Source organism: Mirounga angustirostris, unplaced genomic scaffold (assembly GCF_029215605.1).
Source record: "Mirounga angustirostris isolate CCGP_5_RB_7025 unplaced genomic scaffold, mMirAng1.0.hap1 SCAF_1, whole genome shotgun sequence".
NCBI lineage: Eukaryota > Metazoa > Chordata > Mammalia > Carnivora > Phocidae > Mirounga > Mirounga angustirostris.
In genome coordinates, this window is record NW_026991709.1 from 125,790,393 (window position 1) to 125,807,678 (window position 17,286).

General features: G+C 44.8%; 2 protein-coding genes across 2 annotated transcripts in view; both read right to left on the minus strand.

Moving 5' to 3' along the window:
• Window positions 1–1,470: 1,470 nt before the first annotated feature.
• Window positions 1,471–6,393, minus strand: LOC135364033 (inhibitor of carbonic anhydrase-like). The gene is made up of 5 exons (XM_064587512.1): window positions 5,387–6,393; window positions 4,915–5,179; window positions 4,204–4,388; window positions 2,729–2,915; window positions 1,471–1,682 (listed from the first exon to the last, which is right to left on the minus strand). The coding sequence occupies exons 3-5, from the start codon at window positions 4,219–4,221 to the stop codon at window positions 1,648–1,650; spliced, it is 240 nt and encodes a 79-aa protein (XP_064443582.1). The 5' UTR covers window positions 4,222–4,388; window positions 4,915–5,179; window positions 5,387–6,393; the 3' UTR covers window positions 1,471–1,647.
• The window catches only part of LOC123862935 (inhibitor of carbonic anhydrase-like), a 41,916-nt gene continuing 31,006 nt past the window's right edge, over window positions 6,377–17,286 (minus strand). Inside the window, exons 10-13 of the mRNA XM_064587506.1 lie at window positions 15,619–15,709; window positions 14,389–14,430; window positions 11,231–11,386; window positions 6,377–7,825 (exon numbers count right to left, since the gene is read on the minus strand). Coding sequence (XP_064443576.1) covers window positions 7,566–7,825; window positions 11,231–11,386; window positions 14,389–14,430; window positions 15,619–15,709 — 549 coding nt within the window. The 3' untranslated portion in view covers window positions 6,377–7,565. The remainder of the gene's footprint in view (window positions 7,826–11,230; window positions 11,387–14,388; window positions 14,431–15,618; window positions 15,710–17,286) is intronic.

Sequence of the window (17,286 nt, forward strand, 5' to 3'; positions counted from 1 at the left end):
GGCTCCATCTTACAACCCTGAGATCATGACCTGAGCCAGAATCATGAGTCTGACACTTAACCGACTGAGCCACCCAGGTGCCCCTCTAGGTGTGTTTTTATTGGTTGATTTTTCTTCTGACTCTGAGTTACATTTTATGCTTCTTTGCATATCTGGTAATTTTTGCATTTGATGCTAGATATTACGTAAGCTATGTTTCCGAATATTTAGATTTTGTTGTCTTTCTTTATGTGTATTGAGGCTTGTTTTAGAAGGAAGTTAAGTTACTTACAGATCAGCTGGATCCTACCAAGGCTAGTTTCACTCTCAGTGCAGTAATAGAGCAGCCCTTCGTCTACAGGTACTTTATTTATCCTCCCATCCAAGGCCTGACCTTCAGTAAAATCCTTAGATATTCAATTAGGTCTCTTCACTCTGGTTATAGTAGGAACACAAATGATTCCTAGCTCTGTGTGGGTGCTGGGAATTGTTCAGCTTATAGGTCTCTCACAGTTATTCTTTGTCTAGTCTGATGGATTTCAATTTCATTCTACACTCATGCAGATTAGTATTTCACCAAACACTCAAGGAGGACTCTTCTACAGATGTCTTCTGTATACAAACTCCAGTCATCTTGCTTCTCCAAGCTCTTACCTCTGTTTCCTCAACTCAGTGTGACAGGCTTTCTTGGGTTCCCCCTCCCTGGGTCATCATCTGGAAACTTCCTCCAGGCAAAAAGTAGGGTCACCATCCTGCTTACCTCTTTTCTTTCCCTTCTCTGAGGGACCGGAGTCCTGTGCTGCTATTGTCCAATGGTTGTTTCATATACTTTGTCCAGTTTTTTAGTTGTTTATGGAAAGAGGGCAAGTCCTGTACTGGTTACTCTTTCACAGAAAGAAACAGAAGTTCACACTCATAAAACTAACATTTAACAATATATAACTTAGGGTCCCATTCAATATTTATTGAGTCATTACCATAAACTGCAATTATGGTAATACTAGATATGGCAGAATCTCTGACTTTTGACTAAGAAACTGACTTAATTGAGTCAGACTTTCGGGAAGTTGACTGTAAAAGGGTAGTAGGGTTCGATTTTTGCAGCAATTTTAATGTCTCCCAATTAATCTGAGTCAGGATTTTTATTCCACTTGACATTATGAATTTTAAATGTTCAAATATATTTTTAAATACACAAACTCATTCCTCATCCTTTGTTTTTATTATGTAAGTCCTTGATACTGCGCACACTGATGCTTTTATTTTTTTTGCACACTTGTAATCACCACTCAGGCTCCCTTCACACAGATTTATTGCTTAAATTCTATGTAAGTGACTCACCTCTTCAGTAAAATAAAGAATAGGGTGGGAAGATGAGCTAGTCTTGTGCAGTTCTTTAAGAAAGTACAATCTAATAGATATTAAATTTAGAAGCATAAATCTAGTATAAAGACATAGTTTTCTCCCCTCAAAAAATCTGAGAACATATAATGAAGTTTTCTGAGAAGACACAATAATTTTTATTCATTTTAATTTTTGTATCAGTTACAGCACATAATTATATAAAACAACTGAGGTTAACAGAGGCCCACATGCAGACAAGTGAGGATGTGTCCCCACCATATTTGCAGGCACTGAGCATCTGTGGTTAACCACTTTGATCGGTTTTTAATGTACATGAAATGTACAGGCATCTTGAAGTTCTGTGAAGCAAAACATAAGAGAAAGACTTTTAGGTACTTCCTGTGCTTACTAAACACAATTCTGTTCCTGTTTTCTAAGAGCAAATGCTAGGTAATAATAATTTTTTAAAAAGATTTTATTTATTTATTTGACAGAGAGAGAGATACAGTGAGAGCAGGAACGCAAGCAGGGGGAGCGGGAGAGGGAGAAGCAGGCTTCCCACAGAGCAGGGAGCCCGATGCGGGGCTCGATCCCAGGATCGTGAGATCATGACCTGAGCCGAAGGCAGATGCTTAATGACTGAGTCACCCAGGCACCCCAATAATAATTTTTTTAAATTCTCTCTCTCTCTGTGTCTGTGTCTGTATCTCCTAATTGATGTCAGTGCTATCCTTAAATACCTACATTTTCCTTTCCTCCTGCTCTCATCATCTCCAACACACAATATAATTCAACAAAAACTCAGGCACACTCCCAGCAATTTGATTATCCCAGCTCTAATTTTATTTCTCCAGCTTAATCCTTTTTGAGGCAACTATACCATTCTAAAACACACACACACACACATATACACTATGCCGTTCTAATACGTATATATAAAACTAGAAAGGGCACATACAGTGCTAACTTCATTCTGTTTCTGTTAATATTATTTATACATTTTACTTAAAATCTTTGAAAATTGATCCTCTATGAGTGATATATATAGGTCATTTCCCAACCCTCTCTCTACACTGAAGTGCTCACACATGTATACCTTTTCATTTTGTTAGGAAAAAAAAAATGGAAATGCACAAGTAAACAAGTTTAGTTTCCAAATGATCTCAATTGCACTCTCTTTCTCCTTCAAATGATTTGGTCATTTTTCAGGTAGTTTCTTATACTGCCATCTAATTGAGTTACCTCACTGGTAGGTCTGCATCCTCCTGCAGGGCCAGAAGCAAGCCTTCTCCATCTTTGTGCTCCCATCAGTACTGGCCCATGGCTTGGCACACAATGGTCCTTAATACAAATATGTTTACCTTGACCCCCATGGTATTGTTCCTCGGTGTTTTATTCTACTCACCAGAGTGTAAGCATTGTCCCATGTTAGCAATGGCCGTAAGATACTCTGGTCCTAAGTATTTTCGATAAATTGTTTTATCCTGAAGGTTAGCCAAACATGCCGTGTCATCGCTGAAGAGCAGGTCCTTAGTTGAGGATTGAAACATCTGGAACATCCTGTATTCAAACCCATCTCTTCCAAAGAGCTCCTGGGTCAGACACACAGACAGACACACAGACAGACAGACAGAGAGTGAGCAGCAGCACCAGAGAGCACGAGGTTGTGTGTTCTGCTTCAGAAGATCTAAGTCTACTGCACTGCTCAGCTCCAGCCCCCGGGAGACCTGGGACACAGCCAACAGTTTCAGAGGCACCATTAATGGCAAAAAAACACGGCATCTGGGTTCAAATCGTGGCCCTCACTTTTCCTTGTCGTGTGACTTTAGGAAACTTCTTTACTGTGTCAGTGAGCCTCAGTTTACTCATTTGTAAATGGAGATGGTGTATGTAAAGTAATTGCTAAATAAAAAAAGCTTCAAGTTTTGTAGCCACTGTATCACAATTCTGCCAGTCACTGCTGGATATTTTCAACTTCCTGGGTCATACTACCTGTCTTCTGCTGCCCAAAGCCCTTGCTGCCTTGCCTCTTCTATTCTCTACATGTGCCCCAGGCACCTGACCATTTCCATCTCTTCCTTCCCCTCCTCTTTCTTTGTTCAGCCCCCTACAGCCAAGGGGGCAGCTTGCCTTTTGGGAGACATGCCTTCAGGAGTCCCTGACCAAGAGTCTCTGGTTTTGCCAGTTCTCCCTGGGTTGTAGTCCTCTAACTAAACATGTGGGCAGCATATGCTAAGACATGGATTACTCATATGGGGCTCTTCCAGGAATGGGGCATATGAGTGTGATAGGCAGCTAAGGCTTTGGGTTTTCCTTAAGATTTAGGCATCCTGCTACTTCATAGCCCTTGTTGGCTGCCTGTAGAGGTCATAAGTTGTCTGAATGTTGGCTTTTGAACTTTCATGAAGCCTAAAGCAGAGCTCAGCCTGCCCAGGTTCAGTAATGCATTGGGACCCACCCTAAGTCAGGTAGAGTAGCCTCTAGTCTGCTTTTCCCACATATAATTCCTCACTCTAGTGTGAAGGGCACTGAGCCAAATCCCTTATTTCTGTGACAGAAGAAGAAAGAGATAACTCTCATGGAGGAACTAAACAAGTCCAGGAGATACCAGGAGTCTGCCCAGAGAGGTAAGTGAGTCTTAGGGAGACCCTTCAGATACTCATGTGTCCGAAGCTTTTTCAGTCCATGTTGATATCCTAGACACCCCCAGAGCACAAATTGAACATAGTTACCAGCTAGCTTTCTGCTTTCCTCAGAGGCAGGGCTGTGAGAATCTGCCCAGGGAGAAAGGGTGTGAGACTGGGCTGGGTGTCAGTTCTGGAGGTGACCTGAGTACTCAGCTGGGGGGACCGTGTAGAAGGACCTCCTGTGTGCCCATACCTGTTGATTGAAGAGCATTCTGCTAACAAAAGCTGCCTTATCTTTCCTTGAGACCACAGCATGATTTGGGACTATGGCCAGGTTGCACCTCCAAGCTTCAGTCACAGGCTTCCTGGTACCATCAAGGCACAGCAGCTCAAAGTCACCCAGCTTCAGATCCTTAGCCCATGCTTCAGGGCTCTTTCCTGGGGAGGAGGAAGGTTGGTCAGCCACAGCTGACAGCTTTGGTCAAGGTGCCCTCCCCGGGGGGATGTGACCAACCACCAATGTCTGGGAGAATCACAGAGACACAGAAAAATGAAATAATTAAACTTTAAAAATAGAAGAAAGAGAAAAATGCATAGTTATAAATTCATAGCCTCTTTGGTTAGTGCCTTTTCAGTCCTGTTAAAGGCAAAAGTTTCTTAAACAGGCCTAAAAAAGCACTAGCCAGAAAGAAGATTGATAAGTTGAACTACATTAAACATTAAAATACCTGTTCATCGAAAGACATCATTAAGAAAGTGAAAAGGTAAGCCTTTCAGAGAGAAACAAGGTATTGTCAATCATATAGTTGACAAAAACTTGTATCCAGAATATATAAGGAACGCCTATAAATGAAGAGAGCCAGCCATGCTTTAATAAACTTCCCTAGTTGCCCGATTGGGGAGTGACTTCCTGGGAGAGACCCAGACTTTTTCCAAGGGAGGAAATGACAGCACAGGCACATACCGTCAGTGTTCTGGAAGACGGTGATCTCCTTCACAAAGGCCACGTCTCCCTTTTCAACCAGACACCTGCACAGCAAGCGTCAGATCAGTGAGGAGCTCCAATGGGAGTGGGAGGGAGAGACACCCAGAGGGAACCACTGAGAGGCTCACACCCCCTCCACCTGAGGCCAGTGGGCACACCTAATGCTTACCACATCCACACACACAACTGTAACACTCGGGCTGTCCCAGAGACTTCGAGGGGAAATGTAATAATAAGAAGAAACCTGCTGGGTGCCTGGGTGGCTCAGTTGGTTAAGCGACTGCCTTCGGCTCAGGTCATGATCCTGGAGTCCCGGGATTGAGTCCCACATCGGGCTCCCTGCTCAGCAGGGAGTCTGCCTCTCTCTCTGACCTTCCCCCCTCTCATGCTCTCTATCTCATTCCCTCTCTCAAATAAATAAATAAAATTTTTTAAAAAAAGAAGAAGAAACCTGCTTATTTTGTTTCCATTGTAGATAACCACTGTTTGGTTCCTTATTTTAAATACGGATCATTTTCTCCAGAGGAGATGTTTGTGTTCTCCTATTAATAGGAATATTCAAGAATGACTTTCTGGTCAGATCAAAACTCACACCAGAGATTAAAATCAACATGGAAGACATGATTTTGAAGGAGCCTTTTCACATCCATACGCCTAGTCAGCCTTAATGCTCAGTAGTGAATGTGCATCACTAGATATGTGTTCACACTTAATTCCCAGAAAACTGTTCCTCTGTGTTTAAGGTCCATTCTTTATGAGAAATGTCAAACACATTAACAATCAGTACTATGACATCCAATCAGTTGGCAATTGACATTAGTGATTGGTTATCAGGAGCACCTCTCCAGTTTTCTCTCTCTCCTAACTTCAGGTCCCTCTATACTTAGCTAGGACTAATTACTCCTATTCAATTTTCCTAAGCTCCCTTTGCCCCATTTCTTTCCTCTTCCTGCCCTTCATATAATCCCAGTCCTGAATAAGCATGATGGTCTGCCTCAGGTGTCTGTATCTCAGCAGGGAGGCAGAGCAGAGAAGCTCCTGATCATTCATTTCTCCTGGGCATTCCTGCTTTCCTCACTCTACTCTAGATCTGTGTTTCTCTACGTGTGGGCTGGGATCAGCAGCATCGGCACCAGCTGTGAACCTGTCAGAAATGCACATTCTTGGGGCCCTACCCCAGACCTACTAGATCAGAAACTTCTGGGGGTGGGGTACAGCAATCTGTGTTTTAACAAGCCCCCTAGGAGAATCTGTGCTCTAGTGGTGAGAACCACTGTTTGAGATAGCCACCTCCCCATTCCACAGAGCAGTGACTAAAATGTTTTTCAAATTCCTGCATGCGTCTGTCTCTCCACATACCCTCTCCCCAACACTCACTCTACCATGTGCTCCTGCTTCCCAGAGAAAATACAGCTATCGTGACATGAGCTTTCTACCAGCCTCCCTCTGCCAAAGCTGTCAGCCTAAGTCTCCAGGGCTCTTTTCCTGCCCTCCAGGCACAAAGGAGTGAAGGTCTCCCTCTCTACAACAGTGTCCTCCCCAGGTGTCCTGCATCCCATCCCCTCAGGCACCTTCTGATAGTTATCCTCTCTCCCTTATGCAATTGGAGTCTTTCTCCATTCACTGGGCTCTTTTCATCAGCATTCATACTTCTTTCCTTTTTTGAAAAGCAATAATCCCTGTCTCGATCCCACACTGCCCTTAGCAATGGGCCTCCCTCCCCAACTCATCCAAACACCTAAAAGGAATCACTGCACCTGTGATCAGCACCCCTTCACCCCACCCTCACCGACCCCTGCCAATCAGCTTATGGGACTGACTCACTATTGAATCTGCTCCCACCAGATCCAGGGGCCAGTTCGCCACACTCATTTATTTGATCTTTCAAGTTCATCTTTCCCCAGTTTGAAATGTTATCTTTGTTATACGCCAAATATAATGTGTCCATGTATAAGTCTTTGAAGTCTATTCTCTTCCACTGATTTGTCATTCTTCGACACAAACCAGGCTGTACTGATCATAGTCTTACAGTATTATATAGTATTAAATGTGATTTTTATATCTAGGAAGACAAAATTCCCCTTGTATAATTTTATTTAAAAATTCTTGACTCTCGTTTGGTCTACCCAGGTCACTACCACAGCACCCTCCTTGTTCCTTTGCCGCACTCAGCACAGTCAGGAAGTGATTGACCCTTATTTATATGTTTATTGTCCTACTCTCCCCCTGAGATAAGACACAGGCGACAGGGGAGCTACCTGTTTCTTATTGCTGCTATAACCCCTCTACCTAGACCAGTGCCTGCCACATAGTAGGTGCTCAATAAAGGTTTCTTGAAGGGCTGGAGCAGCCCAGGAATATCTATTTTTAAAATGTACTCATCAGCCAGGTGTAAGAAGCACATGTCCAGTACCCGTCCTCTGATTTTAAACTGGCGCTCTGAAAGATTCCGTGACTTGTCCACAATCACACAGAAGAAAAGAACAAAAGTAGACCCAGGGTTGTGATCCTGCACCCCTCATTCTTGCCTCTCCTCAGGTGCCCTAAGTCAGCTGGGTCTGCAGAAAAGCGCTCCAGAAAGGAGCTGGGCTTGAGTCCTTAGAGCCAGTGGGAATTTGCCGTTCTGTTTTCTAATTCTGGCTCCTCCTAACTGTAGCAGCCAGATCCTGGGGTGATGGAAAAGATGAAAGGACAAGAGGTTCGCTGGGTTGGTGCCCAAGAGAAAGGTGGTGCACAGACACTACTCGCCTGAATGCCCCGCTGAAGCCATAGTATCTCTCGTGGTGGTTGGGGGCACAGGTGTGGGCTGGGCTGCTGCCACCACTGCACAGAGCGCAGAGACTGGAATCTGGGTCAGACCCAGGGGCACAGCTTTGACTGAAGAATTCATCTGTGCAGGAAAACACAGGAGGTCAGCTCTTCTTGCCTGTGTTGGCCAGAAAGCCTCCGATTTTGTCCCTAGAGTTGCTTGAATGGTGTAGAGACACATTTGGGTGTTTGGTACCATATTATTACAAAGAAGAACCTTACAGAATAAAAAAAAAAAAGTTGCAACTAGAGCAAAGTGAAGGGGGACTGGCTGAAGTTGGGACAAGGGTCTGTGGAACAGAAATGGCACAGGGTGGGAGGTGTGGAAGGATAGACACAGATGCAATTCTAAGAGAGAGAACAAAACTGAAAGCCCCACCCGGTCGAACCTCTCCCACATTTTCCCTGACCTCTGCTGCCCTTGCCCTCCCTTATAAGGTATTCCATCTTGACTCCAAATGCAGGAAGGGGCTGAGAGGCTCAGCTGCCAAGCCCTGTGCTGGGCCCCAGGGCACTGCGGTGAGGACATCACATAGGCCCTGTGCTCCTGGAACCCAAGTCCATGAGCAACAGTCATAACTCAAGTAGCCACACTAGTGAATTCATACCCCCCACCTCCTACCCGGCTTGCAATGGGAAAGAAGAATATGGTTCTACATGGTTGTACATAAAGGAACCTGGTAAAGACCTGGGAATCAGGGAGAGGCCTCAAGTCGAGAGATGAAGAATGAATAGCAATTACTTAAGTAAAGGGTGAAAGGACAAGAGCTTTCCAGACACGGAGCAGCATCTGAAAAGGCCCAGGGCAGGGGTGGGGAGTGAGGGCAAATAGCATGGAAAGTTCAATAAGAGGCCATTGGTCTAGACCATCCAGTACAAGAGTGAGTGGAGAGGAGGCAAGGTCCAGACCCGCTTTTACACCTTTGTATAAATTTTGTTCTTTATCCTTAGAGAAATCAGGAGCTTCTGAAGGCCTACAGCAATGCTGGACCAGGGGTAGTGGGCCGGATATAGCCAGATCTGCACTTTGCAAAGATTGGTCTGCCAGTGGGATGAATGGAATCCAGGGCAGATGTGGGGTGCAGGGGTGCAGTAGTCCAGGGGAGATAAGGACAGCTTGGACTAGAGTAACACAAGGGGTGGGAGACAGTAGAGGGGGACATCACTGGTGATGGATGGGTACGTGGAGAATGACAGCTTGGTTTCCCGCTGGGGCAAGTGGATGGATGTAGGGTCCTCCACTGAGCTAGGCAGCTCTGGAGCAGACTCAGCAGAGATGATACATTTTGTTTTGAGCTTAATGTGCTTTTGAAATATCCAATTAGATAACGTCAGATAGGCAGTTCAATATACACAGGTGTGGAGGTCAAAAAGAGATCTGTGCTAGGGATAAAGATGTAATAGTTATCAGCATATAGATATAACAATAATAGTGATAGCAGCAAACATTTATCTAGTGCTGGCTATGTGCCTAGTTTTTTTTTAAAATTTTTTATTGTTATGTTAATCACCATACATTACATCATTAGTTTTTGATGTAGTGTTCCATGATTCATTGTGTATAACACCCAGTGCTCCATGCAGAACGTGCCCTCTTTAATACCCATCACCTGGCTAACCCATCCTCCCACCCCCCTCCCCTCTAGAACCCTCAGTTTGTTTTTCGGAGTCATCGTCTCTCATGGTTCGTCTCCCCCTCCGCTTTCCCCCCCTTCATTCTTCCCCTCCTGCTATCTTTTTTTTTTTTTTAACATATATTGTATTATTTGTTTCAGAGGTACAGATCTGTGATTCAACAGTATTGCACAATTCGCAGCACTCACCATAGCACATACCCTCCCCAATGTCTATCACCCTCCCACCCCCCACCACTCCAGCAACCCTCCGTTTGTTTCCTGAGATTAAGAATTCCTCATATCAGTGAGGTCATAGGATACATGTCTTTCTCTGATTGACTTATTTCGCTCAGCATAACACGCTCCAGTTCCATCCACATCGTTGCAAACGGCAAGTGCCTAGTTTTGTATGTATAGTATTATTTGCTTAGATGGTAAACGAGGCATGGATGTGAGTGCCTGCAGATTGAGTTAGGGTGGGGGAAGAAAGTTGCTTTAAGCAATTGAAACATTTATTAACCAGATTGGGAGAGGGGGCTTTGTAAGGGTGGGAGAAAAACCAAGCCAGTGTTTTCACAAAAGCCAGAAGATAGTGTTTTAAGGTGATCTGAAGAAAGAGAAGTAACAGAGGAATGGCCTGGAGCATGACCTTCCAACTGAGCAACATGGAGGTCACCGTAGCCTTGACCAGAGTCCTTCCTATGGAATGATGCAGAGAAGCCAGAGGACAGGGAGTGGAGGAGTGAGTGGGAGATGAGTGGCTCAGACCATGCTGTTAAGGAGTCTGGCAGCAAGGGGGAAGAGAAACAAGTCAGAAGCTGGAGGAGACTGCTGGGAGAGGGAGGACTTTTAAAGATGGAAAACACTGACGTTGAAAGAAATTGTTGGCTATACTAGAATGAGAAGTAGTAACCAAGGGTATGAGGCTCTAGGGAGGGGAGGCCCCTTTTCTGTAGGCCCACACCCAAAGTACAGGTGGAGGGAAGCTGAGCGGATACAGCCATGAGGAGGCCCACAGCTTTGGCAGTGGGATGGTGAGGGGGAACCTTTCTGACCCTTTCAGTTGTCCGTTGCAGCTGAGATGAGTCATGTGCTGAGAACGGGTGGTAGATGGGTGTTGGCTGGAAACGTGTGGACAGCGAGGACATTAGGATAATTACTGCGAAGTACAGGGGTGTGGAGGAGCAACACAGTGAGGGTGTGCCTGCCCGAGGCCCACCGGGGCCAGCTTCTGGACCATTTCCAGTGGAACGAACTGATCTACCCTGTGACTTCTCCAGCCATGTTTAGCTGCTAAGGACATGAAGCTTCCTTAGCTGCTAAGCGAGTGAAGGGAGCAGGTAATGGGGTTCATGCAGAGGTGGGATTTGTCAGATGGCTGGGAAAAGCAGGGCACCGGGAGCCTTTTAGGTATTGGCAAGACTACTGCTAAAATGATAGATCTGAGACTCTAAGGGAGATAAGGATGCAAGCGAAAAAGCACCCAAGGACTTACTGGTATATGGTTTTCAATTTTTACAAAGCAGCTAATCTGGTTTATATGGGAAAACAACACACACACACACACACCACTCTTACTCTGCAACCCCAGGCTTGTTCCCTGAGCCAGTTGTAAAACATAAAGAATAGGGTATTTCCCTGATATCTACCCATTGGGCCAAGCCACTCCCCTCAGAAGTAAGGAGGTGAGGAGAAAGGGAAGCACCTGCTCAAGGACAGGTGAAGCTCACCTGTAATGTCTGCCCAGCCCTTGACCCCACTATCAATTTATGCCATCCCTTGACATTCCTTGTCATTGAACTGAATTCCTGTCCTACGCAGGTACAGGCTCAAGGAAGGGGCTGCTGCACCGCATCACAGAATACACTTACCAAATTTACAGGACCCGGTTTTGTTGTATATCAAACCCATGGGGATGATCCAGCCTGCAGAAGTACCAACTGCGGGGTGGCAGGACCTCCTGCCTTGCAGAGAGCCCCAAGTGACGTAGGGATCTGATTTCTTAACCACTGCCACGACATAATGACCTGGCAACAGAGATAACAAAATGCAATTTCAGTAGCTCCAGGACCCTCTGAAAATGTATTCTAGAGCTGCTACAGTTAGCCCCTGCCTGCCCCTCTCCCAGGGGAAGGGGAATGCCTTGAACACCTCCCCTTACTCTAGCAGAAGACCCTACCAATAACTATCATTATTAGGTATGGGGCCAAACAGTCTGCCACTACTGCTCTCCAGACATTTCTACATACAGACATCCAGAAATATTTACACACATACTTCATACTTTTTCAATGGATTCCTGCTATACATTCTTTACTGCGAGATGCTTTATTCTCCCTCCGTGATATATTGTGAGCACCTTTTTGATTCAGCAGAAGTAGATATAGCTATCTCATTCTGTTTATTGGTTGAACCTAAGTTATGTTCCACTGTATGGAAGTACCATATTTTGTAATCCCCCCACTAGTGGGCATTTACAGTGTGACCCACTTTGCCATATTACAAATCACCTATATAAATCTTGTACATATAAGTGTGTGCCTGTTGAAATACTTTTGTTGAGGGCACCTGGGTGGCTCAGATGGTTAAGCGTCTGCCTTCAGCTCAGGTCATGATCCCAGGGTCCTGGGATCGAGTCCCACATCGGGCTCCCGGCTCAGCGGGGAGCCTGCTTCTCCCTCTGACCCTCTCCCCTCTCATGCTGTTTCTCTCTCGCTCGCTCTCTAAAAAATAAATAAAATCTTTAAAAAAAAAAAGAAATACTTTTGTTGAAATCCAAAAGAAAGAGCTTTAATAACTTCTTTTTTAAAGTCTCTGATTTTCTAGATTTATGATAACATCATTTTCTAATAGTGACAATTTAATCTCTTTTCTCTCCAATATGAAAAATATTTTTCTAATCTTTTAAATCATCCTGCATTCACTTCCAAAGTAATACCAAGTGTCTTTGGTGAGAGTGGGCCTTCTTCTCGTGTTCTTGATTCTAACGGGAACACCACTGATATTTGATATATTCCTATCCCAATACTCTGTAACTGCATTGTACTTATTGACTGAGGCCTAAACAGTAAAGCAGAATTTATAAGAAGATTAGAATCCTAAATCTTCAGAACTAGAAGGGAATGTGGTCCTCCACCACTACTCCGAACCCCCCCTCCCCTCTACACTCCCTTGCTTGCCGTCATGGTTCGGGTGTGTATATTCAAGCCTGGAAAAATTGGAAGTCAACATGGCAGGTAGAAGACTTGCCTTGCCAGTTATTCCTCAGTAAAATGGCGACACTGATACCCATCCAGGGGGCTTTCGGGGGGATCAGATGTGCTAATATGGGCACATGGTACATTAGGATAGGACGGGGAGGTTACAATGCTGGGTTTCCGGCCATGCAGCTGGTGGCACAAGCAGTACCAGAGCCCCCCTCTCAGTGAGGCAGATTCTCCTGAGGCCAGGGCAAGCCCTTGCTTACCAGACTGTGCCCTATTACACCGTTCTGGCAGCCAAATACTGTTGCAGTACCTTTCTGGAGGTGTAACTAATTCTGCACAAATGGCATTAATTATTGCCATCGGGTGTGTGTGTGTGTGTGTGTTGTGTGTGTGTCTTTGTCTTTGGAGTTGATCCCTCTCTGTCTCTACTCAAATCTAACCTTCTGCATCACAGCCAGCCACCCTGAACTGTCTTCTAAGCATCTTTGTTGACCTGCATTTGCATATACTGCAGTTCCTGGAAATGTCAACCATTCTTGAAGCGGAGTTCTTTCTGACTTCACGTATTCCATACTCAAGAGACTGCATGGCTGACAAAATGCCAGCCGTTCGGGTTGGGGATGAAGACGCAGCTCACTGAAGACTGTTAGCCATAAAAGCAGAGGGGGCGGGGACAGCATATCCTAGGGCTTGGGTCCTGTTGCACATGGAGGGGAGCTGCTGCAGGGGAGCAGCTTTGCACTCTAGAGGCCTTGGTGGGGCATGGGCCTGCAGGGCCTCTGTGGCCCTGCGCTCAGCGGGGACCAGAGCTGCTGCTGGTGCTGTGGTGGTCCAAACCCACCCACCCACTTCCCCCAGTTTACCTGTCCCATAAGAAACTCCAAACCCAAGTGAGCACCTGTTTTCATCTCAGAATCCTCCCCCACAGTTGTTTTCAAACCCCGATGTGCATCAGAATCAGCTGGAGGGCTTGTTAAAACACAGAGCAGTGGCCCCACCCTTGGAGTTTCTGACTCAGTGGATTGGGTGGAGCCCAAGAATTTGCATTTCTCACAAGTTCTCAGGTGATGCTGATGCAGCCGGTCCAGGCACTACACTAGATTGAGAAACACTGCTCTGTGTTCCAAGATTAGGTACTTCAGGAACAGATACAGACCCTCCCTGCCTATGTAGATACAGATGGGAGAACTTGTCACCTGGTCTATTCTAAAGACAAGATCGACTCCTCCGTTATTAAAATCAGCTGGCTGAAAGCTAAAAGGTCGAGTTCATTTCCCCCCTCCTCTTCATTAGAGCATCTATGACTCTCCTCCTATAGTGAAGCCTCCACTTGGCCCAGAAGTGTCAGAAGTGGGCTCCTGCCTCCTGGCGCAGAGAAGGGCAGGCAGCATATGACAAGGAGTAAGGTGGTGCATCAGGAAGGGCAAGGGGTTTCCGGTCACACCACCTCTTCTCAAGCCCAGGTACAGCCACTCCCTGGCTGTGTGGCCCTGGGCCTCACTTTCCCCATCTACACAACACGGGATAATGATGCCCACATCCTAGAGGATTGCTGAGGAGAGTAAACGGGAATAGTGCAAGCAGGAGTCCTTTGTTGCCAGTAAAGAACCCCACAAACAGTAATTATCACCACAGCTTCATGACAGATTTGCTCTTTAACAATAAGCTGTAGTGGTGATAGCTCATCCTCCTTCTTGTTTTTTGTTTTTTGTTTTGTTTTGTTTATAACTCTAGTAACTTTGCTTCATTTTGAAGACTCTCCTCACCCTCTCCCCAATGATGGCCTTTACCTTTGAGCCCCAGTGTTACTGATTCTGACTCACCTACCACAGGTGTATTTACACACGTAGACCCATCCTTAGGCACTAAAAAGAAAAACAATCGGGATACATGGCATTAAACTCTCATATTACTCAATCCAAAGTCATGAGCTTCTCAATCTCAAGAGTGAGGAATAAAATAAGAAACACCAGCTAAGAAGTTTGTCACTGGTTATCAACAAGCCAAGATTCTGCAGGCCCATTTAACTCCTCTCTCCCTGAACTTTGCCATTTGAATATTAGGTTCCACCCCAGAATCTCCCCAGCATTCAGGGAGTTACGGAGAAAGAAAATGAGATGCCCTTTGAAGAGGGGCAGAGACCACTAAAGATCTTGACAAAGATCTTTTGCATTGGCTATGTGATTCAAGTCATCCTGACATCTTTTTCCCCTCAGAGCTCTGGACTGTGGTAGGCAATCATTATATTCTTGCCATGTTGGAGGGGAAAAAAACCAGTCCATGGAGTCAGAAAAACCTGGATACAGTCTTCATTCTACCTTGGACACCTCATTTAACTTCTCCCAGCTTTAGTTTTTATATCAGTAAAACAGAGCTACCATTATTTACTTCACAGAGCTGTTTTGTTTTGAAGGAAAATGTATGGTTTCTTGCTCACTGCCTAGCAGATGAGGTGCTTAATAAATTATATTGGTGAAATCCCCTTTTCCCCAGCTTTATTTTTTTATGTGAAAGGATCCCCACTGAAGAACATGACCTTGTAGCCTCACCACTCAACCTTCGAGGGCAGCTGGGGTGAGTTAATTTCGGACTAGTAAATTTAGCAAAAGTATTGAGTGAGGCACATGTGGCTCAGCCCCTCCTTTCTTCATGGAAGAGAGTGGGGAGAGGGCAGTTTAGATCTTTTCGATGAAGCTCTATGACAATATGCATTCTCCCGGACCCTGAGCCGTAGGGTAAGCCGACAGACCTGTTCTCCTGAACTAGTGGGTGACTCTAACTCCAGGGCAATTTGGCCAGCCTTGAAGCCAGCTCTGTACCATGCCCTCCAATATCACCCTTCCGGTAATAGGTCTTTTCATCTCGTTCTGGCTAACTCCTGTGTCCGTATCTTCATTGGCTCTGACTCTGCAGAAGGAGGATACTGTCTGCTAGCCTCTTACACTCTACCCGTAGTTAATTATTATCTCGACAAGGAACTGGATCATTTCTCCTTCTTTCTATGTCCACGGCCCAGAGAAAATAAAACACTGACAGGCACCCCTTCCACTTACTGTAGTTCTCCGCCAGGACAGGCACCAGACCGCACTGGCCCGCTGTGTAGATGAAGCCTCCATCCAAAGTCATGGCATCAGCCTCTCCTTTCTGAAGTTAAGAAATAAATCAGTAGCACAACAGTGAGGCCATTTCCTGTCTCACTGACTCTCAGAGGTATCTCTCATTGGCTTTATGTCACATGTCCTTTTGATTCATCAAATCATGGATCACCCAAAACTTCTGCCATTTCACCACAGGGTTTAGAAAACTGGACATGTTGACCCAGGAATAAGTGCCCAACCCAGATCCTGCTCCCTGGCATCTCTGACCTCTCATTAGACCCATCTTGAGTACTGGACATGCCCTCACCACGTTTTCTTTGTGACCACTGTCACTCAACAATCTACATGGCCAGACTCAGGGGTTGTATTTACTATGTTTCTTTTTTTTTTTAAGATTTTATTTATTTATTTATTTGAGAGAAAGAGAGTACAAATGGGGAGGAGCGGGGAGGGGGCGCGTGTGGAAGAGGGAGAGATCTCAAGCACATTCTCAAGCTGAGCGCGGAGATCAACATGGAGCTCAATTTCACCACCCCGAGATCAGAACCTGAGCCAAAACCAAGAGCTGGACATTCAACCAACTGAGCCACCGAGGCGCCCCTGTATTTACTATGTTTCTATGGAATTTCTTCTTCTGTATGGTGGAGTTCAATTCTGTTCCCATAATCCCATTAGCACTATACTCAGAGCCCTGGCACAACAAAGACTTGCAAGAAACAATTTCTCTAATTAAATAATTCATTAATAATTAACTTATTTTAATCAATGAAATTTTCCAACAACAGAGCAAAAAATGTATACTTACAGTGATAGATAAGATCATTGAGATAAAAACAAACAGATACATACTCACTCTTGGCTTTTGACCCATTAACTGTCCTTCTAGAAATCTATCTTAAAACAGTAGCAACTATACAAACAAAAACTTACCAAGCCTTTACTATGTGCCAGGCCCTTTCTAAACATCTTACAGTGATTACCTCATGTATTCCTCACAAAATCCAATAAGGTAGGTACTATAATTCTTCCCCTTTTATACATTAGTGAAGTAAAGCAGAGGGAAGTTAAATAATTTCTCCAACAGATGCTCACTAAAACTAAAACTTAAACAGTTTAATTCCTTAGCTTCTGCTCATAACCAGTATACCACATGGCCTCCTGAATCAGACTATTCTGAAGAACACATACCTAAAAACTATTCTATACACATTCTTTTTCATCCATAAAATGGGTTCATAGGCTCTTTGTGAGGATTAAATGAGTTAATGCAGGACGCCAGGGTGGCTCAATAGGTTAAGGATCTGCGTTTGGCTCAGGTCATGATCCCAGGGGCCTGGGATCAAGTCCCACATTCGGGCTCCTTGCTCAGCGGGGAGTCTGCTTCTCCCTCTCCCTCTGCCTGCCGCTCCCCCTGCTTGTGTGCTCTCTCTGACAATAAAGAAATAAAATCTTTAAAATAAATAAATAAATGAGTTAATGCAAGTTAAGAGCTCATAAACATGTTTGGCGCATAGTAAGTAACTTCCAAAATATTAGCTATTATTATTATTAAAGATATACCCAGAAATATTGAGGTTATAGAACAAAAATCTTCAATCCCATATTATCTACAATAGCAAAGGA